The sequence below is a fragment of the Nesoenas mayeri genome (assembly GCF_963082525.1).
Source record: "Nesoenas mayeri genome assembly, chromosome: 18".
NCBI lineage: Eukaryota > Metazoa > Chordata > Aves > Columbiformes > Columbidae > Nesoenas > Nesoenas mayeri.
Window position 1 is genome coordinate 12,926,616 of NC_137566.1, and position 24,029 is coordinate 12,950,644.

The 24,029-nt window shown below is 49.2% G+C and overlaps 2 protein-coding genes across 5 annotated transcripts; both read left to right on the plus strand.

The window, feature by feature from the left end:
- The first annotated feature begins 2,353 nt into the window (after positions 1–2,353).
- Positions 2,354–11,061, plus strand: ZBTB43 (zinc finger and BTB domain containing 43). 2 transcript variants are annotated; one of them, XR_013923033.1, is made up of 3 exons: positions 2,354–2,470; positions 4,516–7,151; positions 8,948–11,061. XR_013923033.1 is itself a non-coding variant. In XM_080356122.1 (2 exons), exon 2 carries the CDS (start codon positions 4,539–4,541, stop codon positions 5,931–5,933), a length of 1,395 nt encoding a protein of 464 aa, XP_080212248.1. In that variant the 5' UTR covers positions 2,354–2,470; positions 4,516–4,538; the 3' UTR covers positions 5,934–11,061. The 2 variants fall into 2 exon arrangements, 1 of the variants encoding a protein (XP_080212248.1); XM_080356122.1 differs by having other exon boundaries at positions 4,516–11,061.
- Positions 11,062–11,866: 805 nt separating this feature from the next.
- ZBTB34 (zinc finger and BTB domain containing 34) lies at positions 11,867–23,236 on the plus strand. 3 transcript variants are annotated; one of them, XR_013922994.1, is made up of 3 exons: positions 16,253–16,371; positions 17,137–20,377; positions 20,541–23,236. XR_013922994.1 is itself a non-coding variant. In XM_080355721.1 (2 exons), the coding sequence occupies exon 2, from the start codon at positions 17,159–17,161 to the stop codon at positions 18,656–18,658; it is 1,500 nt and encodes a 499-aa protein (XP_080211847.1). In that variant the 5' UTR covers positions 11,867–11,948; positions 17,137–17,158; the 3' UTR covers positions 18,659–23,236. The 3 variants fall into 3 exon arrangements, 2 of the variants coding, with proteins under 2 accessions (XP_080211847.1, XP_080211846.1); XM_080355721.1 differs by lacking the exon at positions 16,253–16,371 and adding an exon at positions 11,867–11,948 and having other exon boundaries at positions 17,137–23,236; XM_080355720.1 differs by having other exon boundaries at positions 17,137–23,236.
- The last annotated feature ends 793 nt before the right edge of the window (positions 23,237–24,029 follow it).

The following is a 24,029-nucleotide window of genomic DNA, read 5'->3' on the forward strand; positions in this document are numbered from 1 at the left end:
ACGTTTGTACACACACGATATTTTGGGAACTTGCACCAATGCCCAGATTTTCTCCCACTCTGCAGTAGTGCCAGATAACACGGAGATCGGACGCGTTAGGGCTTCTCTCACGCAGCAGCTGCAATGTTACGTAGTTGTTTCCTTCACAAATTTCATCTGAAAATACGTCCTTCCTCATTCGAAACTGTCTTGCCCTACTACTTATCATTCTCGTACGTTGCTTAATTTGTTAATGTAGTCTGATAATGACTACGAAGCACAACTGGACAATTGTGTTGTGTTCAATATCAGGTTTCCCTTTTCCTGTGCTGGCATTAAAGCTCCGTTGCTGTAGGAAGGGTGCGCACTCGGGATCCGTGCCGTGCACCGTTCGCTTTGGGCGCGGGTGCCCGGGCCAAGCTGCTGGGGCGGCGCGTGCTGAGCGGGTTCCCGCCCCTGCTGCGATCCGACGGGTTTGCGGATCAAGAACAGTCAAAGAAAATCTCTGTTGCTTTTCTGTGGGCGACACGTGAGGAGACACGGGCTGAGGCCTCGGGTGGGACAGAGCTGGGACAGGAGGGGACAGAGCTGGGACAGGAGGGGACAGAGCTGGGACAGGGTGGGACAGAGCTGGGACAGGAGGGGACAGAGCTGGGACAGGGTGGGACAGAGCTGGGACAGGGGATGGGACAGAGCTGGGACAAGGTGGGACAGAGCTGGGACAGGGTGGGACAGAGCTGGGACAGGATGGGACAGAGCTGGGACAGGAGGGGACAGAGCTGTGACTGTCACCGCACCCGTCGCACTGTCCGCGCGGGATCCTTGTCCAGACCGCGGCATTTCACTGGTGACTCGAGGCTAATTGAAGTCTTTGTGGTTAATTTGAAAATCCAGAACCCGTTTTCTTAAACAAACACACACACACGCGCACACACACACACACGCACACACACATGCGCACACACACACTCATACGCACACACACACACACGCACACACACATGCGCACACACACACTCACACGCACACACACGCACACACAAACGCGCACACACACGCACACACACGCACACACGCACACACACACACACGCACACACACACACACACACTCACACGCACACACACGCACACACACACGCACACACACGCACACACACGCACACACGCACACACACGCGCACACACGCGCACACACACGCACACACACACGCACACACACGCACACACGCACACACACGCGTACACACGCGCACACACACGCACACACACGCACACACACGCACACACACACGCACACACGCACTCACTCTCTCACTAAACACTGCCTGCTGGCCGTTGCACCCTGATCAGGGCCGCGCGCTCGGGACCGGCGGCACCGCGGCCCGCGGGCGGTTCCCGGGCGGGCGCCGCGGGCTCGGGCGCCACCTGCTGCTCCGGAGGAGACGGCGGTGCCGGGCGGACCCGCGGCGGGGGGGGGGGGGCTGTTCCGCTCCCGCGCTGTTCCGCTCTCGCGCTCCTCCCCCAGACCGCGCTGCGCCGCGAGCGGTGCGGGAACCGGTGCGGGGAACTGGTGCGGGAACCGGTGCGGGGGAACTGGTGCGGGGGAACCGGTGCGGGAACCGGTGCGGGAACCGGTGCGGGAACCGGTGCGGGGGACCAGCCCGTGACGGGTCGGCGGGCCGCGCTTCTGCTCCCCGATGCTCACCAGAGTTAACGCTCCCCGCGTTGTTCATGAGACATCACAGAGCACATCGTGGTCTCTTGTAACAATATTCTTCAGCAACCGAGAAATTTTGGTAAAATGCTCGTGCTCTCTCCAGCTGCTGCTGCCAAGTGCGGGTTTAGATTTGGTTCTGTTGGACTAACTCGCTCTTCGGCAGCAGCAGCGCCTGGCGGGGCAGATTCCAGACCTGCTGCTGAGCACCGGCCCGTAGGTGTTAACGGACCGCCTGCAGCCCTCAGACACCGGCTGGAGATGGGGCACCACGGTAACAACGTGTTACCGTTTCCTTCTCCCCCAGGAGGTCCATGAACACTCAGTTTCTCGGTTCGCTGCCGCTCTGTCTGTGCCGCTGTCTGTACCGCTGTCTGTACCGCCCGGGTTCGCCGCGGGGCCGCTGGCGGTGCGCGCGCCGCGCCAGCAGGGGGCGCCGCGCTCCCGGGGAGAGCCGCGCCTGCGCGGGGCGGGGCTGAGCGGCCGCGGAGGGGGCGGGGCCAGGCGGGGCGGGGCCAGGCGGGGCGGGGCCAGGCGGGGCGGGGCCGGGGCCGGGGCGGGCGGGGCTGCCCCTCGCGGCCCCAACTCTCGCGCCTCGTCGCGGGCAGGAAGCAGATGGGCTGACCTGGGTCGTCACGTGGCCAGGATGCGGAAGCTATCGACAGGAAGGGGGGGCTACTTCCGGCGTCGGCCTGGCTGGGGCGCGGAGCAGCGCGGGCGCACCGACTCGGGCCCGCGGTCGGTCCCGCTATGCGAGAGAGCCCGGGGCGCGCAGGTGAGCTGCTGCCGCGGGTGCGCTGCCGGCGGAGCGGGGCGGCTGCTGGCCCCGGCGCTCCTGGCCCCGCTGCGGGCGGAGCCGCTGGGCCGCGGGGGCCGGTGCCGGGGCCTGGCCGGGCCCGCTGCTCCGGGCCGGGCCCGCTGGCGCTGCCGCGGCGGGTGCAGAGGCGTTAGCGGCGTCTCCTGGTGCCGGGATGGCGGGGCCGCCCGCTGGCGCTTCTGACGGGGGTTTTATTTTTAGGCGAGTAGCGTGTGCCTCGTGTGTTGGAGTCGGTGCTGCAGCAGCGGCACTAAAAATAGACCTTGTTGTGTGTTGGGGTAAAGAAAACGTGGAAACGGAACGGGCTGTAAAGGGAGGAAGTGAAGCCTCCTTGGAAAAACACAATTTTATTGATCTGTGTGGCTTTACTAATAGAAAACATTTTACTTACATTTTGATAGCCTTGGTTTATGTGAGGGCTCAGGATAACTGGAAGTTGCTCCCCCCCCGCCCGGGGCTGCTCCCCCCCCCCGCCCGGGGCTGCTCCCCCCCCCCCGCCCGGGGCTGCTCCCCCCCCCCCCGCCCGGGGCTGCTCCCCCCCCCCCGCCCGGGGCTGCTCCCCCCCCCCCGCCCGGGGCTGCTCCCCCCCCCCCCCGCCCGGGGCTGCTCCCCCCCCCCCCGCCCGGGGCTGCTCCCCCCCCCCCGCCCGGGGCTGCTCCCCCCCCCCCCCGCCCGGGGCTGCTCCCCCCCCCCCCCCGCCCGGGGCTGCTCCCCCCCCCCCCCCGCCCGGGGCTGCTCCCCCCCCCCCCCGCCCGGGGCTGCTCCCCCCCCCCCCCCGCCCGGGGCTGCTCCCCCCCCCCCCCGCCCGGGGCTGCTCCCCCCCCCCCGCCCGGGGCTGCTCCCCCCCCCCGCCCGGGGCTGCTTCCCCTCTGCCTCCCGCGCCGCGCTCCGCGGGCAGCGAGCGGATCGGCTCAGCGAGCAGATCAGCTCAGCAGGCGCCACTGCCCGGTCAGTCGAGCGCATCCTGAGGGCTCCTTGTCTTCTCGTGGGCACGTGTTGAAGAACGGTCTTAAATCTGAGAATAATCTGAAAGGATGAAATTTACAAATATCAAAAGTTTGACTTATTCAAATGTTGGTCTTTTGTAGTTACGTTTAAATTTCTGTCATTATTTCTGATGATAATAACATACACATTTATTTCAAATTTAGTTTAAAATGTTAAGTAGAGCTTCTAAAGAATTATATTACTGCTTAAAAGACTGGTAACTTTTGAATAAGACCTGGATCACGTGGGAACAGAAACATTAAACTCTGACCTTAGCTGAGTTTCTTGCATATAATTGTTGCATTGTTACAAATATAAAGGCACATTCAAAAAAATACTGTAGAGCAGAGGTATCACTTTCCCGATTAATATTTCAAATTCCATAAGGTTTTTATTAAAGAATAATGTCTGGAAAAACTCAGAACTAGAAGACTGGTTTATAGTTCTGCAGCTGCACTAGTGTTCTGTTCCAGCTCTCCGTGAACAAAATGACAGGGAGGCATCAGTAGGAGTCATGCGGCTCCTTCTCACTGGGGTGTTTGTTAGGACAGTCCGTCTTCGTTTGGGGACCAATGCGATGATTGGCAGTTGAAGTACCAAGTCTGTCGTGCGCTGTTACAAGCTCTGCAGCGTCCTGCAGTCAGAACTCCACTCTCATTTTGTCAAATAACTGGTTTTGTTCTAAACTCATGCTTGAAATGCTTCATCTATCTCAACTGGGTAACGTGGTGTCTGTAGCTCCTGCTGTAGTTGATGAGTCCTCGTGGGTAGAAGAAACACAACAAAATGTGCTGGTATAGCAATCTGTGGTCTCAGTGCAGCCTTCGGAAAAGAGAGAAATGAGCTGGGGTAGGAGACACAGAAGCGTAGCGGTGGCACGGGTTCCACAGGGTGTGGGCTTGAGTTCCTTCTGAGTCTGCCTGGGTGTTGTTTGTTGAGGGCAAAAGTGTGGAAGGAAGTTGGAAGATCAGTACTTTAACAAGCAGAAATCCTGATTTTATTTTTTTTCCTTGCAGCACAACATTAAATTTGTAATGCAATGGAGTCTGGGTCAAGCTCTTTTCGAGTGGAATTTCCAGATTTTTCTAGCACCATTTTGCAGAAGTTAAACCAGCAGCGCCAGCAAGGACAGTTATGTGATGTGTCCATTGTCGTGCAGGGCCATCTCTTCAGAGCTCATAAAGCTGTCCTTGCAGCCAGTTCACCTTACTTCTGTGATCAGGTTCTCCTAAAAAACAGCAGACGAATAGTCCTGCCCGATGTGATGAATCCCAGAGTATTTGAAAACATTCTTCTGTCTACCTATACAGGCCGGCTGGTAATGCCTGCTCCGGAAATTGTTAGTTATCTGACAGCAGCAAGTTTTCTTCAGATGTGGCATGTGGTGGATAAATGCACGGAAGTGCTGGAGGGGAACCCAACCGTCCTCTGCCAGAAGATGAACCATGTCAGTGACCACCAGTCCCCCAGCAGCAGCAGTTACAACGGCCTTGTTGAGACCTTTGAGCTTGGCTCGGGAGGACAGACGGAATTCCACAAAGCTCAGGAAATCAGGGATGGGGAGAACGAAGAGGAGATCTCTAAAGATGAACTGTCGTGTCAGTTGACAGAACATGAGTACCTTCCCAGTAATTCTTCAACAGAACATGACAGACTCAGCACTGGAATGACAAGTCAGGATGGTGAAGAAGGAACCAGTGACAGCGCGGAGTATCAGTACACCAGACCAATGTACAGCAAGCCCAGCATCATGTCTCACAAGAGGTGGATCCATGTGAAACCAGAAAGGTTTGAACAGGACTGTGAAGGTGTTGATAATCCGTATGATGAACACCAGGTTTCCGAATCCATGAATGCCATTCAGGCAGATCATTCAATCCAGTCTTCAGGTGTTGAAGACTTTCATATAGGTGACAAAAAGATGGAAGCAGAATTTGATGAACAGGCAGATGAAAGTAATTACGATGAACAAGTTGACTTCTATGGCTCTTCTATGGAAGAATTCTCTGGTGAAAGGGCAGATGGAAATTTAAGTGCTCACAGACAGGATCTTATGATAGCAGCAGGCTATGGTGAAGGCATTGAAATGGCCTCGGGAATTAAAGAAGAAACATCCCTCACTGGATTCTCACATGCTGATAAGCTGTATCCTTGTCAGTGTGGTAAAAGCTTCACACACAAAAGTCAGAGAGATCGGCATATGAGTATGCACCTTGGCCTTCGACCTTATGGCTGTGGTGTCTGTGGTAAGAAATTTAAAATGAAACACCATCTTGTAGGCCATATGAAAATTCACACCGGCATAAAACCGTATGAGTGTAACATCTGTGGGAAAAGATTTATGTGGCGGGACAGTTTTCATCGGCACGTGACCTCTTGTACCAAGTCGTATCAAGCTTCTAAAGCTGAGCAGACTACTACTGAGATGAACTAAGACATTAGTGCTACATTTGTTTAGTAGAGTAAGCAAAAGAAACTACTTATGCAAATAATGTCTGGTACTTGCTATTGTAAGTTCTCAAAGAATCAAGTTTTAATGATTATGCTAGTGTAAGCAGACCAAACTTTTACTTTCCACAGTATTACTCCAGGTGTTCAATGTGTGAAGTGCAAGTGGTTAATCTGAAAGGTGCTTGCAAAATTAGGTCTGTAAGGTCTTTGTGACATTGATTGTAATCACAGCAGTGTTTAGAAGCCCTGTTGTTTTTCTAAGTCTCCTGAATTCACAGTAAACCCCAGCTCTAAATTGACCCAAACCCTGCAAATACATGAAGCAGGAATTCAAGTAGACCTACTTAATGAAAAAGAGAACTAAGATGCTCAAGGTTACATGATTCACATTTTAATGAAAAAAAAATTGGAGTTCTACCTGCCCACATACTTAACATGCATCAGTGGACAGCCTACATCTTCTTTTATTGCTCAATGAAAGGCTGTGTTAAAGATGGTTTAGCTTTCCTTTATCTGTCTTCCATTTTCTATCCGTCTTCAGTAAAACAAACATTGTTTAATTATGTGCCGACTTCTATTTAGAGTCTGTAAAGCACTTAAATATAGCTGAGCACTATATAAACTTCACTGTGTATCAAGTATAATTTGTCTTTGATGCGCTGGGGTCTAATGCTGTGTGGCTTGGCTTCGCTTGATTTGATTGCTACATCGTGAGAGCTAAACTGTAGTTTTCTGTTTAGGTTTTTGTGGCTTACTACAGTAGCAAGTACCAAACTGTGCATTCACAAATTGAGTTTTTATTGGTACAAAAACTTCTTTGAGAACTTCTGTCTAGTTTCAGAAACCTGTTTTAGGAAAATTATTTAGTCACTGATAGGTATTTATACTTTTAATTCTTTACTCTTTGAGTAGTAAGAAGGATAATACAGATCGTTGGTACTGAACTACTGTGACTGGTTACATGTGATCACGAGCAGCCAGAGCTGTTTACCTCTTCAAATGAAGTTGTTTGTGGAAGGTATAGTCATTGGGTCTGCTAACGGTACTGCAGAACGTGGCACCACGCGTACGGCCGGAGTCTGGACTCCTGATGGGGAAACGGCGCTCCCGCTCCATCAGGATGAGGATCCACACGCTGGGCTCTTGTTCCTGGGGCCGGGTGCGGTGTTTGTGGTTCTGAGAGATGCTGCCAGCTCTGCAGGTACAGGGGATGCATCGGTTGTGAAGGTGGCCATGGGATTTTTTGGGTGAATGCGGTCCTATGCAGAAGCAACTAACCCTTCTTTGTAGTTTACCGAAACATTATAAAAAGGAAAGAGCCTCCAGAGCCTGCATAGACTATAGCAGAAAGAGATGAGGTCCAAATGCAGTGCTGGTGACACGGGGAGAAAAACCCAACCAGCATCAAAGGCTTAAGGCTGTCTGGCCCCAGCTCATGTGTTAGGTACTGCAATGTGCAGGATAACGTACTGAAGCAGACGACCCTGTATGGTGAAGCAAAGCCACACAAAGAGAATTACTATTTAGATACTTTTTTGAACTCCCAGTTACAAACTGTCTGAAGATGCAACTGAACTGTATCCTGAACATGAATGTTTGGCGTCAGCTGGGGGTTTACTGCTCAGTGGGCTGTTGTTACTGTAACTTCTTTTCTGGCATTCTGCTTACAAACTTCGATTTTTATTTTAAGAGGCTCTTAATTCTTAATCTTGTAATGCTTCAGATATTTTTCGTATGGAATTTTGTTAAAACAGATATTCCCAAATATGATGAACCCGTTGCTGGCAATGGGCATGAATGGTCAGCACCACAGAGTTCCTGTTCTTAGCACTTAATTGAACTCTATGATATACCATGGTGGCCATATATAACCCTTGTAATCAAGGTAACGAAACAGGGATTTGCTCACTAACACTGTAACCTGCTTAATGTATAGAAGCACTTTGTATTATAAAAAAAAAAAGCCCACACCATAAAACTTTATAAGTATGTTTTTTAACTTTAGAAATTATATTCCCTTTATGGTTTGTTTCCACACTGCTAACACTGTCTTTTTTAATATTTAAAAATATATATATAATGCTTGCCTGTTTACATGAGCATAGAAGAAAGGGTTCCTACACTCAGTGGCCCTATTTTTCCATTCTCCAAGGCCTTACTACATACAGGGTGTCATTTCTGCAAGTACCATCGTCACATTTGAGGGAAGGTATCGTCATACTCATGCCACAAATGATCTCGTATATTACATTAGTTCTCAGCCCCTTCCAAATTGTCACTTCAGTGTAGCATAAAAAGGCTGAATGTGCCTCTACCGTGTAACCGTGGAGAAGGCTGGTCAGAAACACCGGCTGGAAACCACGCTCGAGCAAAAACTGATTTCTGTTAAACCCAGACCACCCTACAGAGCTGCCAGTAAAACGGTCTTCACCGGCTTGGAATGGCTTTTCTATGGGACATTCAAAGTTAAACATTACTCTTATTTGCAGTTAGATTACTTTGAAATAAAGCTTTAAAATACAATGTACTGCGAGAGACACTTTAAAGGTTTTATAATAGGTACAGTAGATCATATTATAGAACCGTGTTCTTTTTTAATGACTTAGCACAAATAGGAACTTTTTAATATTTGCCTATTACCGTTTTACATCACATTATGATATTGTCTTGAAAGTTCAACAGATATTGCTCCACTGATTTTGTAGTGCTTGGCTTTCTGGTGTTAATTTACATGAAAACAATTGATTGCAGGAAAATACTGATATGATTGTGATGAGCTGTAGTTGAGAGGACTGGTGATTTAAGGGAAGCTTGAGATATGTGTCTGAAATCCTTACTTTTGCGTACCACAGGCAAAACTGTTGACTTATGTTTTTCCTGAATTTGATTTTTTGCCTTTTGACAAGGTTCTAATCACTGATTCAGGTATTGTGGGAAAAATATAACAAAAAAAGTACTTCAACCATTATTGAAACATCTTTCCTCCCCCTTCCTCAGGCTGCACTGAAGTCTGACGCCTCTGCTCCCCGCCCTTGCAGCCTGTTTCCCTTGCTTTCACAAGCCGGGCTCGGTCGTGCCGGTTCTGTGAGGTTGGGCTGCGGGCGTGCCGGCTTGTCTGACACTCCTGGTGTCCCCCGGTGTCCTCTGCTCGGCGCTGTCGCTGCTCGCGGTGACACCAAGCCGCGGCCCCTCCAGGGATGCGCCTGTTCAGCTCGGGTCTCCTGTGAGCCTCGCTCACTTCGGAGGGTCCCTGCTCCGGCGTGGCCAGCGTCCCCTTGGGAGTGACGCGCGGGGTGTGTCTCTGTACGTGTGCTCAGTGTCTTTTCCGTTTGTTTTCCCACAAGCAGCTCTTCAGTTTCTCCGCCTGTGTTTCTTCCCCAGAAGTATCTCCTGTGCGTCCCTGCACCTTTGCTGGCAGCTGCCACTGTTAACGGTGGTGACGCGGAGGCGCTGGGAGCAGCTCCGGTGGAGTGCGGGCAGGGCCGGGTTGTTGCCGTCAGCTCGGGTGCCGCTGGCACGGGGCCGCCGCAGCCTCTTGCCGCGCGTCACCGTGCAGCCCTGCTGCTGGAGCTCTGCCCTTCGTGGCCAATCCAGTTGGACGCAGTAAACCAAGATACACAGATGCAGCTGCTGTCAAGCTCTTAATCTTTGCTGAAGGAGTGGTCTCGTTCAAGATACAGGAAATTATTCCTTGTTTGTGGGGAGGAGGGAGCGATCCTTGTATAGAATACGAATGCATATGTATGTGATAAATGTCATTAATCGTCCCTTAAGCTTCATCACGCTAAACGCCACGGCTTTGCAACATTTGTGCATTTTTATATTGTTCACTGTTGGCTGTAGTAAAGCGAATGTCTTCTGAAAACCAGGGTTGTTGTACAGACAGGAGGCTTTCAGAACAGCCGTCCTCTGTCCTGTCAGTGGCGAGGACACAGAGTTCTTTTCATTCCGTTTTGTAACTAGTGTGTTAACTACCATGGAATCTGTGTAACTGCCCTTCTGAACAATTCAGCGATTTAGCAGGGTTAAGATCTCTGCTCAGGTGTGTACGTGACCCTTCTGGGGGAGGATGTTCCTGTTCCACACACCGCTGTTGTGGGTTTGTTTGGCTTTTTTAAATGTTACCTGGTGTTCTGGGGGTGAGCAGGTGGACTCTAGAAGGTACCGTCACTACCGGTTTTGGTCTTGGCTTGTTTTTTTCATATGAGGTGTTTCTGGGGTCGAGAAACTTTGTCCTGTACCAAAACCCAGGCGGATGATCAAAGGTGATGTATTGGGTTTCTCTTTATAGAATATATTTGATATCCCTCTATTATCAAGCCTGAAAGGAGGCACATCGTGTCTTGTCATCTCAACGCTTCTGCGCTGGTGCCAGAAAGGTGACCTGCCTCTGGATTATGAGAGCCTACAGCAATATATTGGGTATTTTGCTTTAACAGAATAAGAACCTTTCTCAACATAACAAAGGAAAGCTGGTTTTTGTCATTTAAATGCTTCATTGGATAGCTGGGCTTCTTTAGCTATAAGCTGTAAACTGCCCATGCCCTAGGGGAAGATGCTGGAAAACAGAACGGTATATTTTTAATGTGATTAAATTGTAAGTTCTGATTTTTGCTTGAAGCCTGTGTCTGTCGATTGCTGCTCCTTTTTTTATTATTCATGGAATTCCATATTTCTTCCAGAAATGTAACTGTTTATGCAAGTCAAGTGAATCTTCCTTAATGAAAGATAAGTTTTTATTCTGAACAAGTCATTTATAATAGTAAATTTGCATATCTTGATATTTTGTGAGATGTTATGCCTGTATTGCAGAGGTTGGATAGTTTTGTCGATAAATATTGCTGTCCTAACTGTACAGCATGGTTTTAATTTAATGTTGTTATTCAGTATTTTCTTCTTATAGAAGAGTCCCATGTCCCTTTTTTGTATAACATGTTTTAATAAATGTTATCTGTCAACTTTGTAAATGTTTTCTTAAGCTTGAATGAAAGGAATGCATGTCTAGTATTAGTATTTAATATTTCACTTTTGCCAAAACAATGAGTGCTCAAAAGTACAAATCCAAAAGTTGTTGATATATAACTTTATTAAATATATAAAGGAGAAGTGTATCTAGTAATGTGTCTTCTTGAAATACTGACAACATGCTAAGCCTAGCCTAAGAAAACACTGAACTAGAACCTCATTTCGTCCCCCGTTAGTCCGAAATTATCAAAGAGGTTTTGTTTGACTGTTGTTTCAGAAGGGCGCCCTCCCGGGGCTGCGGAACAGCCCGTACCGGCGCCGGGAGAACGCGGAACAGCCCGTACCAGCGCCGGGAGAACGCGGTACAGCCCGTACCGGCGCCGGGAGAACGCGGTACGGCGGGTACCGGCGCGGGGAGGATCCCGCACGTCTGCTCACGGGGCCGCGCAGCCCGCGGGTGCCTGTGAAGCGTGTGCAGAAACACGCGGTTCTTCTTCTTGTCTAAGGGTGTAAGAAACCGCACCCCATGCCGAAGCTCCCGTCACGCCGCGAGGAACCGGAGGCGCTGACCGGGCGGTTCCGCGGTCCAGCCGGCGCGGACGGCGAGCCCTCGGTCCCCGGAGCCCCGCGGAGCGCGGCCGGGCCCGGGCCGCAGCTGCTTGTTCCACGGCCCGGGGGACCCGCGCACCGCCGAGCTCCGGCCCGCGTGTCTCCGCTTTGGCCGTCCTTCGCCGCGGCAGCTGCGGAACGCGCTGCGCACCGGGACGGCACCGGGACGCGCCGGGAGCTGCGCGCACGGGCGGGGAGTCGGAACTGCCGCCCGCGGGCTCGCGGCTGGGGCTCTGCGTGCCGGGCCCTCGTCCCGCGGCGGCCGCTGCCCCGCCCGCTGCCGGGGCACGTCACCCGGAAGCGGAAGCGCTGCCAGAGCAATCAGTTCCGCGGGCGAGCAGCTGTGGGAGCGGGCGGGAAGCGGCGGTGGCAGCGGGCCGGGCCGGGCCGGGACCCGCCATGTGAGGCGCCCTGACAGCTCCAGGTGAGCGGCGGGCGGGCCGCCGCGCTGCAGCGCCTGCCGGGCCGGGGGCCGGCGCGGCGCTCCCGGGCGGGACGGAGGCCGTTCCCTGGGAGGGGGTCCGGGCGCGCTGACAGGCCCCGCGGGGGCGGCGGGGCGGGCGGCCGGGGCGCCGCGCAGGGTTCGGCCGCGGGACCGGGTCTGCCGCGGGACCGAACCGCGCCGCGGGCCGCCTGGAGGCAGCTCCTCCGCGGCTGCGACCGGCGCCGGCTGCCGGGGCTGCCCCGCTCCCGGCCTCGCCCGGCAGAGCTGTCACGGCAGCACCCGGCGCTGTGACCGGGGCCGCGCCGCGGGCGGTGACAGCGGCGGAGCGGCCTCGGTCTGCCCGGCCCGCAGCGGGCACCGAGCGGCGCTGGGCCGGCTGCGGGGCTGGGGCACCGAGCGGGGCTGGGGCACCGAGCGGTGCCGGGCCGGCTGCGGGGCTGGGGCACCGAGCGGGGCTGGGCCGGCCGCGGGGCTGGGGCACCGAGCGGGGCTGGGGCACCGAGCGGGGCTGGGCCGGCTGCGGGGCTGGGGCACCGAGCGGTGCCGGGCCGGCTGCCGGGCTGGAGCACCGAGCGGGGCTGGGCCGGCCGCGGGGCTGGAGTTGCCCAGGCCCCTCGGAATCGCCGCGCGCGCAGCCTGTAGGACTGGAGCTACTTTGGAATAAACCAAAGCTGAGGGTGAGTTTGGAACGGGCTCGGAAGCGCTGATTTGGGCGAGCGCGGCTGCCAGGAACGGAGGGAGGCGCAGGATTAGCCGCGCTGCACTCGTTGCATATCATGGAATTCCCAGCGTCTGGATGAGGACGCGCCTGAGCCCCATTGCCGCTCCAGGAGCGCGGCCGAACCCGCCTGCCGGCAGCTGTGACGCTCTGGGAACGTGCCCTGAGTGCGTGTTCTTCACAGCTCGGTCCGACTACCGCCAAAATGTTGCTTATATCTAGAGAACATAGCTGCTTCATTGCTTAAAAGAAACATTGGAGCTAAAAACTTATGGTTTGATAAAGAGTGACTAAGGTTCACAAAGACGAAAAAGTAGATAGATTAAAATGCATAACGCTGACCAAGTGCCATCTTAGGAGCAAATAGTTTATTATTGTAACAGCAGGAGGTACAGAAGCTCTCTCCTCCTCTGTCCCTCCCCACTTCTTAAATTTCTGAGTGTATGTATTGCAGATGTGATGCTTTCAGTTGGGATTTGTCCACACTGAGGGTGGCTCATTGACACATACACCTCGAGGTTGTCAGATACTCAGAAAACTTGGACAATAACTATTTAAGATTACACAATGGGTATATAATGAAACCTGTGCACAAAATACAGGTTTCTGCTCATTACTGATAAGATCTTGCTGATCTGTGTGTGCATCACAAACGTGCCCCTTTGTTCTGTGTACCTGACAGCACACCTCTGCTGCTCTCGGTTATCTGCAGTTTGCCTTCCAGTAACTGTTTTTTTTCTGTATTCGGAAATAAATCAATACCTGTATCTGCTTTTGTAGGAACTCGACTTCTAGAGCCAATAGTTAGAGATCATTTGTATTGAGGTTTCTAATTGTTGGGTGAAGTTTTGTTTATGCATTGATAGTAATGTTATTTTTACTCTGCAGTCGCTTATGTACAAACAAGTAGTTGTGAGGACAGTTTGGGAACTGGGATGGGGGCGGCAGTTTGGCTTCAGTTTCTCGACTGCTTTCTTTGGATATTTGCTCAAATCAGAAGCTGCTGGGGTTTTTCTATTAAACGCTAAATATGCAGTTCCAGTAATTTCCCTGCTGCACCATACTAAGCACTGAGAATAGGTTTGTAGCTATGAATATTAGCATACGTGTGTGTGTGTACATAGATGCATATAAACCAATTGCTTTTCATTTTGATATGAAAGCCATCCACTTCTTCAAGTGGTTTTCTTTTCATATGTTTTGAATTTTGGTGAAGTAAAAATAAATCCTTTTCAATTTTCGTTGAACAGAAGTCCGAATGAGTACAAACTTTCCCGGAGAAGGTGTGTGTGTTGTGTGTTGTGTGCATTGCGTGCCGTGCGGACGGTGCGGCTGTTCCGCGGCGCTGCGGCCGCGCCTGACGGGCACGGCTCTCGCTCTCGGTTGCGCCGCGGGTGTTCGGTACTTTGAGTGTTGCCTTTGGCTGCAGAGGAATCGCGACGCTGCCTTTCCCCGTCGTGTTCTGACGTTCACTGGTGAAAATGTCCAAGAACTCCGTTTTCTAGAAACTTCATTTCAGCCTGTACTAACTGGCTTCAGTTTCTGAGGAAACTGGGGGTTCCTGCATTTTCTGAGGTAAAGTAATGAAGTTTTAAATAGTTCTGTAGTCTCCACTGCTGTAACAGGTTCTGTATTTTAGTGTAAAACAGAAGTGGGGCGTGCTCATTGTCAAAGCTGTTTGCTAGTTCATAAGGCATATGTACCTTTTACTGTGTGCTTTACTACAGATAATTCACTGTTCAAAGTTTTGGCCTGTCTACGTTTCCTTTGATTCCAATGGGCGCTTTTTTAAGCTTAACTCAAACTTCCAAAAACTTAGCGCACCTCTGTAGAGTGATTTGTGGACGGTTAACGTTTAGAGGAATGAAGATTTGAAATCCTGCTTTGTTAAGAAAGGAGCTAATTGCTTCCATATCCCTTGATTTTTGAGATTTTGTTTGTTTTGAGATTTTTTGTTGATTTTCCATAACTTTTGCGTTAGTGTTATTAGGCTACTGGAAAGGTAGCTTAGTTCTCATTTAGGGGGGTTTTTGGATGGCTTTTGAACGAGGAATCAGCTGTACTGTAGACTGTTCAAAACAGTGCTGAGCTTTACAAACGTATGGGCAGGTGTTCATGTGTGCACACGGGCTTGTGCTAGCTGTTTGATTTAACCGGTGGAGGCGCATCGAACAGAATCATGTGTTGAACTGAGCTGGAAAGGGTTTTGAGATGACTGCAGATGCAAAGGATGCCATAAATAAAGAGCATTTTATCCTACTGGAGAAGCTGCAAACAAAATGAACCTTCATGCTGCAAAATGGCAAGGGATCTTTTCTCACACCTTTGTGTGAGCTGAAATGGGCATAATGTGGATCATTCACGGGTTTGTGAGAACGGCGAATCATACATCAGTGAGTGAATGAAATTAAACAGGTGCAGACTTAGCAGCAGAAACTAATACGACGCTGGCAGACACACAGTGTCGTGTCGTAGTTATATGATGCTTCCCTGCTGCTACTGTATGATGTCAGTAAAATTAAATACCAAATATGTGTTGTCACTGTCTATTCTTGGGGTTTTTTAAGTGAAATAGGAACCTTCATGGAACATAATTTTTAAAGCAAGTTTGTTTTGAAATCTAAGGAGAAATGCTGAATGTGTATCACGGTCATGTTCACAGGTTACTTCAATGAACACTTTTGTTTGAAGACACGGGGCAGCAATCCACTCCTAGTAAATTTGTACCATGGTCTGCGCCTGCTGCAGGGGCCCTGACACACAAATGTAACGCAGGCACAAAGAGAATTTCTATGATTCTGTTGAGTGTGCATCATCTCCTGCAGAAATGGACAGGAGGCTCAACACGGAGCGCTGGCTGCTGAGACTGACTGAACGTAGTCTCCAGGTCTGGCCTCTGCTTTAAAACTAGAAAGCTTGCAGCCAAGTTCTTGCATGCACAAGGTCTATGAAAACCTTAAACACTTTGACCTACTCGGGCAGGAAGGTCAAGAAATGGCCCGTTCATAGCCCACTTGCCCAGCGGTGGACTTGAAATGTACAGGACCTTAACCTGCCATTGCACCGGCCCACAGTCGGGTGGAAGCTGAAGCAAGACAGAATGCGTTACTTGCTGCCGCTGGGAGCAGCTGACATCGCTGTGTGACCTTCTGCCGTTGTCATGTGAAAACAGGGGAAAAGATGTTTCATATGCTCTTACATCGGATGAGGGAAATAAGGACTGAAAGGTGATTAACAGGAGTGACACGGTCACAGCCATCTGTAAAGACAGCTGTGGCAAGACAGTTCTGTTCAGTGAATAAAGCCACAAAATCATTTTGTTGCATCAAACAAATTGTCAGACATAACGTTGGTCAAGTCAGGACGCTGATTGTCTTGTTTCTCTGCTAAAAAGAAGCTCCGTTTGTGAAGATGGTGAATGTTAGTTTTAAGTGACAGCCAGCTGATACAGTTTCAGTTCTTCCTCACAGGCTTTGTATCATATTCCTACCTATTGATTTTTGGTTTTAGACTGCCTGAATTTTCATAATTTGATTTAAATTGTTCATGTGTCCCATTACAGCACGTAACATAAGACATAAATAGAAAAAAAACCCACTAGTATGTTGTGATACACTGGACATGCTTCCTGCATCAGAAGTCAATGGTTGATGTTTGGATCTATTTGTTCAGTTGGAAGAGCAGGTACGGTGGCATCATTATGTGCTTAGACTTCTGCATTTATAAGAACAAGAATAGCAATAAAAGTCTGAAGGTTCCTGGGCACTTGATTAGGGGCCTGGTCTTGGAAATGTGAGGTGGTGTCTGGTGCAGATAGACCCTCTCGAGGGCATAGGTATCCGTGTGTTTTTGGTGATAATACCCTATGAAAAACTGGTAAAGTGCTTTTCTTTAATCCCGTTTTGAAATGTACACCTTTCTCCAGAGTGCCTTGGAACATCCTTTCCCGGTGGTTCAGGCAAGTTTGAGAATCCATGGCTTGTGAGTTAGGTCAGAATGTGCATGTCAAATCATTCTAGCCAGGAAATCACTGCCGTGTCACATGAGCGTCAAAGTTCACATCGTGGTTTATTAACAAAAATAATAACTAAGATCGCAAAAAGAGAGTTAAAACAATTGAAAGTCCATGGGTGGCTGAAGCGGCTTCCTTCAAACGCTGCCTCGCATGTTGACACCAATCCATTACTGTCTGCCAACCCCTGCGCGCTGGCTGGATAGATGGGAATTGAGACCACACTGAATGTTGCCTTTCACGAGGATTTCCCTGAAATGGGTGGATTAAGACTCTACTTTTGGTATTATATCAAGTATTTATATCAACTGTTTTGTTGTAACACACCTGAAACAGATCAGTGTGGTGATTTAACTTCAATATGTGCAAGCATTTATTTTTGAAATGGAAAACTCTGTATTCATTCTCAGTTGTAAATCTTCTTGTTTTTCTTTCAGGTTACTCTTTACATCAGTAGAAATGGACAGCAGCAGTTTCATTCAGTTTGATGTGCCCGAGTACAGCAACACTGTTCTGAGCCAGTTAAATGAACTCCGTTTGCAAGGAAAGCTGTGCGACATAATCGTGCACATTCAGGGTCAGCCATTTCGAGCCCATAAAGCTGTCTTAGCTGCCAGTTCTCCGTATTTCCGTGACCATTCAGCATTAAGCACCATGAGTGGCTTATCAATATCAGTTATTAAAAATCCCAATGTTTTTGAACAGTTGCTTTCTTTTTGTTACACTGGAAGGATGTCCTTACAGCTGAAGGATGTTGTTAGTTTTCTAACTGCAGCGAGCTTCCTACAGATGCAGTGCGTCATTGATAAATGCACTCAGATACTGGAGAGTATTCATTCAAAGATCAGTGTTGGTGACGTTGACTCTGTCACTGTTGGTGCTGAAGAAAACTCAGAAAACCGCAATGGAGTTAAAGACAGCAGCTACTTTGCCAATCCCATTGAGATCTCTCCCCCCTATTGCTCTCAGGTGCGACAGTCAGCAGCAGGCAGCGACCTTAGGATGGAAACTACGCCAGGCAAAACTCTGCGTAGTCGTCTGCAAGAAGAAGGGCATTCAGATCGAGGAAGCAGCGGGAGTATCTCTGAATATGAGATTCAGATTGAAGGTGATCATGAGCAAGGAGACCTGATAGTAAGGGAGAGTCAGATTGCAGAGGTGAAAGTTAAAATGGAGAAGTCCGACAGGCCAAGCTGCTCTGACAGCTCTTCCCTTGGCGACGACGGATACCACACAGAAATGGTGGATGGAGAGCAGGTGGTGGCCGTAAATGTCGGTTCCTATGGGTCTGTCTTACAACATGTTTATTCGTTTACTCATGCCTCGTCGCAGGCCACAGGTGTGTCTGAAGCCTTCGGGAGCCTGAGCAATACGAGTCCTTCGAGGTCGATGCTGAGCTGCTTCAGAGGGGGTCGCGCGCGCCAAAAACGGGTATCCACGGGTCACTTGCACTCTGATGTTCAGGGCTTGGTGCAAGGGGCTGACAGTGAATCCATGGTGAGTAACCCGGGATATGAAAATAGTCCACGAGAGAGAAATACGAGAGGTCACTGGTATCCGTACAATGAGAGGCTGATTTGTATTTACTGTGGAAAGTCTTTCAACCAGAAAGGGAGCCTTGATCGACACATGCGATTGCACATGGGAATAACTCCTTTCGTGTGCAAGTTTTGTGGGAAGAAGTACACCCGCAAGGACCAGCTCGAGTATCACATTCGGGGGCACACAGATGACAAGCCCTTTCGCTGTGAGATCTGTGGAAAATGTTTTCCTTTCCAGGGTACACTAAACCAGCACTTGCGAAAGAATCACCCTGGGGTAACAGAAGTAAGAAACAGGGTCGAGTCTCCAGACAGAACAGAAGCGTTTGTGGAACACAAGGTAGATAATGATGCTTCAGCTTCTGAAGCTATGGATTCTAGTATGGAAATTCGTGCAATGTCTAACACATCTGATTAAAATATTACTTTCTAAGTGCAACACAAATAAGCACATTACTAATGTATTTTTGAATATTTTATTCTTTCAGTAATCTTCAGTACAAGTATAACAGCCTTTTAATTTCCCTGACCTTCTGGAAATCAGTTTGAAATGGTTTCTGGAGAAGGCCTCATAAGTATTCTTTGTTTTCGAAGGAGGCTGGGTTGGTGTTTTGGTTTGGTTTATTACTTTACTTTTGAAGATGCTCAAAATACAAAAGACAGCGTACTGGGGAGAGGATAGGAAGAGTCCGCTCGCGTGTTCCTGCTGGTTGATCTGGCAAGACACAGTTCCAGCGGAGAAGGATGCTGGAGCGGCAGCTCTGCCCGTGCCCCAGGGACCCGCCGTCCCCCTCCCTCCATTTCCCAGCTCCTGCTGGGTGGTGGCTCCACAGCGCTGGGGAGACAGGCTGCTCTGGCTTTGATTCCTTCCGTGTGTCTCGATGCAATCCGTTGGCTTTTACTAACTGTTTTTGGTAGTTAGTCTGTTTATATATATAAACTTGCTTTATATATATATAAAATGCTTTCACTTTTCCTATTCTGGTTGAGGTAATGTAAAGGTATGTCACAATTTATACCGAGTACCACTCTTTCAACTGCTAGGTGTCCTCTCTCCTTAGGATGTAGGACTTCGGACTTTGGGAGGATGGTTTTGGTTTTAAAAGAATGTTTGGTTTTCATTTTATTAAACTATTATTTTGTGTGCAAAAGTGAGCAAAGTGAATTACCTTGTTTTAATAGCTTTGCTTTATAACATATGTAAACCAAATGCCATAAATCTATTAAATTATGGTTAAATTGTTGAGGGGTTTTGTTAGTTGTCTAGAACGCAAGCTGGACAACCTGTGGTGCTGACCTTTTTATATATATAGAGATAGATATATCTATATATATTTAAAAAAATATTAGCAAACTTAAAAGTAGCATTGTGGTTTTAAATGTGTTTTTACTGGCCTCCGAATCTACCTTCATTTCGTACTGTAGAACCATACCAGGTAATGAAATTTAACTTCAGCACTCTTCACGGCTGGTTAAAGCCGGGGAGCTGGAGTGCACGTACAGTATTTCCAGGCAGTGTTCAATAGGTCTCTTCGCAGAGAGCCGATTTCAGGTGCACATTGACTTCCTGTATAAAGCTCCAGGTGACACGTCAGCACTTGGAATTTGTACTTCTTTTGTATAAAAAAACCAAGTAATCTATGGGAATTTCAAGCAATATGTCTGTTGTTTCATGTGTGAGTATCAGAGTTGCTGTGGCTTCCCGACTCTTTCAGTGGTCGTTTGCTGGATAAAGGAACTACCAACAACTTTAAAAATACTCTAAATCTTTTTGTTTCACCAAATGTTTTTTTCACTATGGTGCTAAGTTCATAGTTTAGGTCAGTATAATATATGAAATGTGAAACCCGATGGTAACGGAGAAGCAAAAGAAGAAAGAAAAAAAAAGGGAAAAAAAAAGGAAAAAGGAAAAAAGCCCATCCCAAACAAACGCAACAGATCCCCAAACCCCGGCAGCGTGAGAGCCCTCGAGGCCCGAACTGGCACACACGGCTGTGTAAAACCACATCTCAACAGAACCCGTCACTGCTGCGTTACAGCGCACGTTTCAGATACCCGGGCCTTACGTCTGCTTAGCAAATACTGAAAGCGCATCTGTGAGCGTGCTGTCTAACTCCTGGAATTTAGACACTAAAAGGTCATTCCTGAATTACGGGGAAGCAAAAAGGTGGTTTTGCTATCTTGTGAAGCTTTTTTTGGCTCCTACGCAGTCGGGGCGTATTTGTGCAGTAGCTTTACTAAATATACTAGTTCTTCACCTCGTGGCGGTCGGCAGCAAGAGTCAGGCTCCCTGCGCGCAGGTGGCGGGACAGCAGCACCGCTCCGCCGGAGCAGCGCCGCTGGGGCGCGGCCCGGACGGTTTGTCCTCGGATCGCCGCAGCAAACGGGGGGAGCTGCTCCTCTCCTGGAAGCAACAGCAGAACTGGTGTTTGCGAGAAGGGAGGTGCGTGTCCGTGTCTGGGGAACGTGGTCTGTGTGTCTGCCCACTACGGCACATGGTGGTGTTTCTGAGACTGTTGGATTTTTTTCCTAAATGTTTGGTTTAAGTCATTAAATAGAAAAAAAAATGTGCTTTGATGAATTAAGTTTGAGACACGCAAAATCCAGGAAATGTACCGTTATTTTTAACCCATTACCTTGGGCCTGTGCTGTGGTGCCTTTGGTGTGACTTTTCCCACGGAAGCATGAGTTGAGGATAGCAGGATATGGGTTCTAATTTTATATTTCTTGAATTTGTCCGTGTCACAATCTTAACATTATTTAAATCTAGTTCTTTGTATTTGTAAATGTATTTAAATGGTTTGAGTTTACCAAAGAGTGACTTATCCAAAATTGTCTCTGACAAGAACAAACAAAACCCCACATCACTTTACGTGTGCAGGTTCAGGTTCAGAAGGTTGTCGGGGCTGCCGCGGGCAGCGACCCCTGCGCCAGCCGCGCTCGGAGCCGCGCGGCGCCCCCCAAGCCATAGCGCAGGGCCCCGGTGCGGCCGCGGCCGGGGCTGCGCCAGCGTGGCGCTCCGGTGGGAAACGAACTTCACGCCTGGTGACAGCAACTAAATTGTGCCTTGTCACATAACGGTTTGCCAGGATTAGCATCGTCACAAAACATGAAGCATTATCTGACTGAAGTTCATCTCACAAGTCCACCACAACAGAGTATGCCGGGTTCTTTTAAGCAAATTACGGAAGTACTGTACGGTGTCTTGTGTCTGTACGGTTTTACGTTAGCACAGAGCTGTTACACATTTCATTCACGATAAATGCAGAAGTCGATAAATATGTGAAGTATTTGACAGCAAAATAAATCATGAAATTATATAGGCTGGTTCATAATTGAGTCTCTTCTTAACTACCTTTTTAATTATAGACAAATGTGAAAACAGTGACAGTGTCCTTGATGTTTAACCTATTATGACAAACTGTGAAAAGAAAGGATTTTATACCTTTGCTAATGTTTGTGGTTTTGAACAGTTCTTTTAGTTTTCTTAATCAGTTCTCTTCCATACGATTTCTTTAAACTTGTAAATACATTTAGAAAATAGCTTTGTAAATACAGTATCTTACAAGTTCACTTTGGTCAACAAGGCCTCACGATTGGCTCTGCTTCTGTAGTGCGAGACCCCTCAGTAGCATGAAGGATACTGTCGAGTCACTGTTGGCCGGACGCGCCGCGGGGCGGCACCGGCAGCGCTCGCGCCGTCCTGGAGCGCCCGCTCGCGCCGTCCCGCCCGCCGCAGCCTGCGCTCCCCCGCCCGCAGGGCAGCCTGCGGCCTCTTGCTGGGGTTGGGCTGAGTTATGGCAAGAACAGCAGGAATAAAATCAAGGGCTGGGAAAAAGACTGAACGAGCTTTACCTTGAAATATATATATATATATCTTATTTGAATTTTTGTATTAGTTTACTGTGATTCTTTTATTGTCAATTTTCTAAACAGGTTTCACATGAAACCATTGAAAGGGACTCAAATATGCAACACCTAATCTATTTTGCAAGGGAATTTTACCCTTGAATGGTGCTTTTTGACTGGTCAGGGTTATTTATTAAATTTTATATTTGAAAGTATTGGGGGAATTATGTAAATTCTTTATATGAATCTGTTTATTTCATGAATTGTAAATTTCATAATACTCAGTGACTGAATTGGAGTTTTAGTAAAGTCATTCAAAATGTTCAACGTTTATAATCCGTGTGCATTTTACATGTATTTTAACAAGTGCCAGAATAATTGTATTTAATATTGTAGATTTAATACTACTTGCACATCCCTGTGACAGCATTAACGTCAGTTTTGCAAGTTTACATTAAAAAAAAAGCTAAAAACACAAGTAAGCCTGGGACGTGCGTTCCTGTGTCCTGCGGGCGCGGAGCCGGAGCCGCGTTCCCGTGTCCTGCGTGTGCTGCGGGTGCGGAGCCGTGTTCCTGTGTCCTGTGGGACGTGCGTTCCCATGCCCTGCGTGTCCTGCAGGACACGGAGCCGCCTTCCCGTGCCTGCGGGACGTGCGTTCCCATGCCCTGCGTGTCCTGTGGGACGCGGAGCCGCGTCTCCGTGTCTCCGTGACCGGGCGCGCTCGCCTCTGGCGGGCGGCAGGTGCAGTGAGCGCGCAGCTCTTGCACGGCTTAACAGTGTTGTTTCTGACTGAAAAAGTGTATTTTTAAATATGTTTTATTTGTATGGTTGTTTTTCATGATAAATAATTGAACAGTTTGAATGACTTGACTTTGTGTCATTATCTTGCAATATAAACCGGTAACCTCACAACTCCACACTTCATCACCATATGAAGTAAATGAAGCTAGCTAAGCTGATGCTGTAACGATTAATAACTTGCCATTAAGGATTATTTTATAGCATGAATTTTAAAATATTTATTCAAATGATATTTTACTCTTGTATTCACTTTGGTTTTAGATTTGTGACATGAATATTTCAGTGCTGCTTTATTTTGTTCTGATGAATTCGTTTCTTGCCTGTAAATTGCTTTTTTTAAAGTATAAAGTCAATGGGAATTGCTGTTTGTAAATTAAAATGCTTCTAGAGCAAATCTGTGGTGTCAGTGTCTACACTTGGCTTTTAACTACAAGGGACTTGCATTTGCATTGCATTATAGAAAGTTGCAGTTTAATACTCATGTGCCAACGAGGCATCAAAAATCTTTGGAGACAAATTACTCCTGAAGTTTGTCCTTTTTTGCCAGCATTGCTTGTTTCGTTCTGGACGGGCAATCGTGTGCGTTGCGCTGCAGCACCTCGTCCAGTCCCAGGGCAGAACAAATCCTGTCCGGGTGTCAGCCCCTCCGCGCCGGCCGGGGGTGGTCTGTGTCCTGTCCGGGTGTCAGCCCCTCCGCGCCGGCCGGGGGTGGTCTGTGTCCTGTCCGGGTGTCAGCCCCTCTGCCCTGTCCGGGGGTGGTCTGTGTCCTGTCCGGGTGTCAGCCCCTCTGCCCTGTCCGGGGGTGGTCTGTGTCCTGTCCGGGTGTCAGCCCGCGGGCCGTGGTTCCCGCAGCAGCGCTGGCGGTCCGTGTCGCGCCGTGTCTGCCCCCACGGCCGGACGCGGGTGACGGGCCGGCCGAGCCGCGGGCCGTCGCTGGGTGTCCCACCCGGGACACTGGGGGCTTTGCAGAGAGAGCTGCTGCTTCACGCTCGTGAAACACAGCCCACACTGTTCAATTAGGTTAACACTGACCGACACTGTTGTGAGTTTTTCATTGTGTGTGAGATGGATTCTAGCAAAAACATCTGTTCTATAATAAAGCTGAATTAAATTTAAATGAATTTTAAAGTCACATGGCA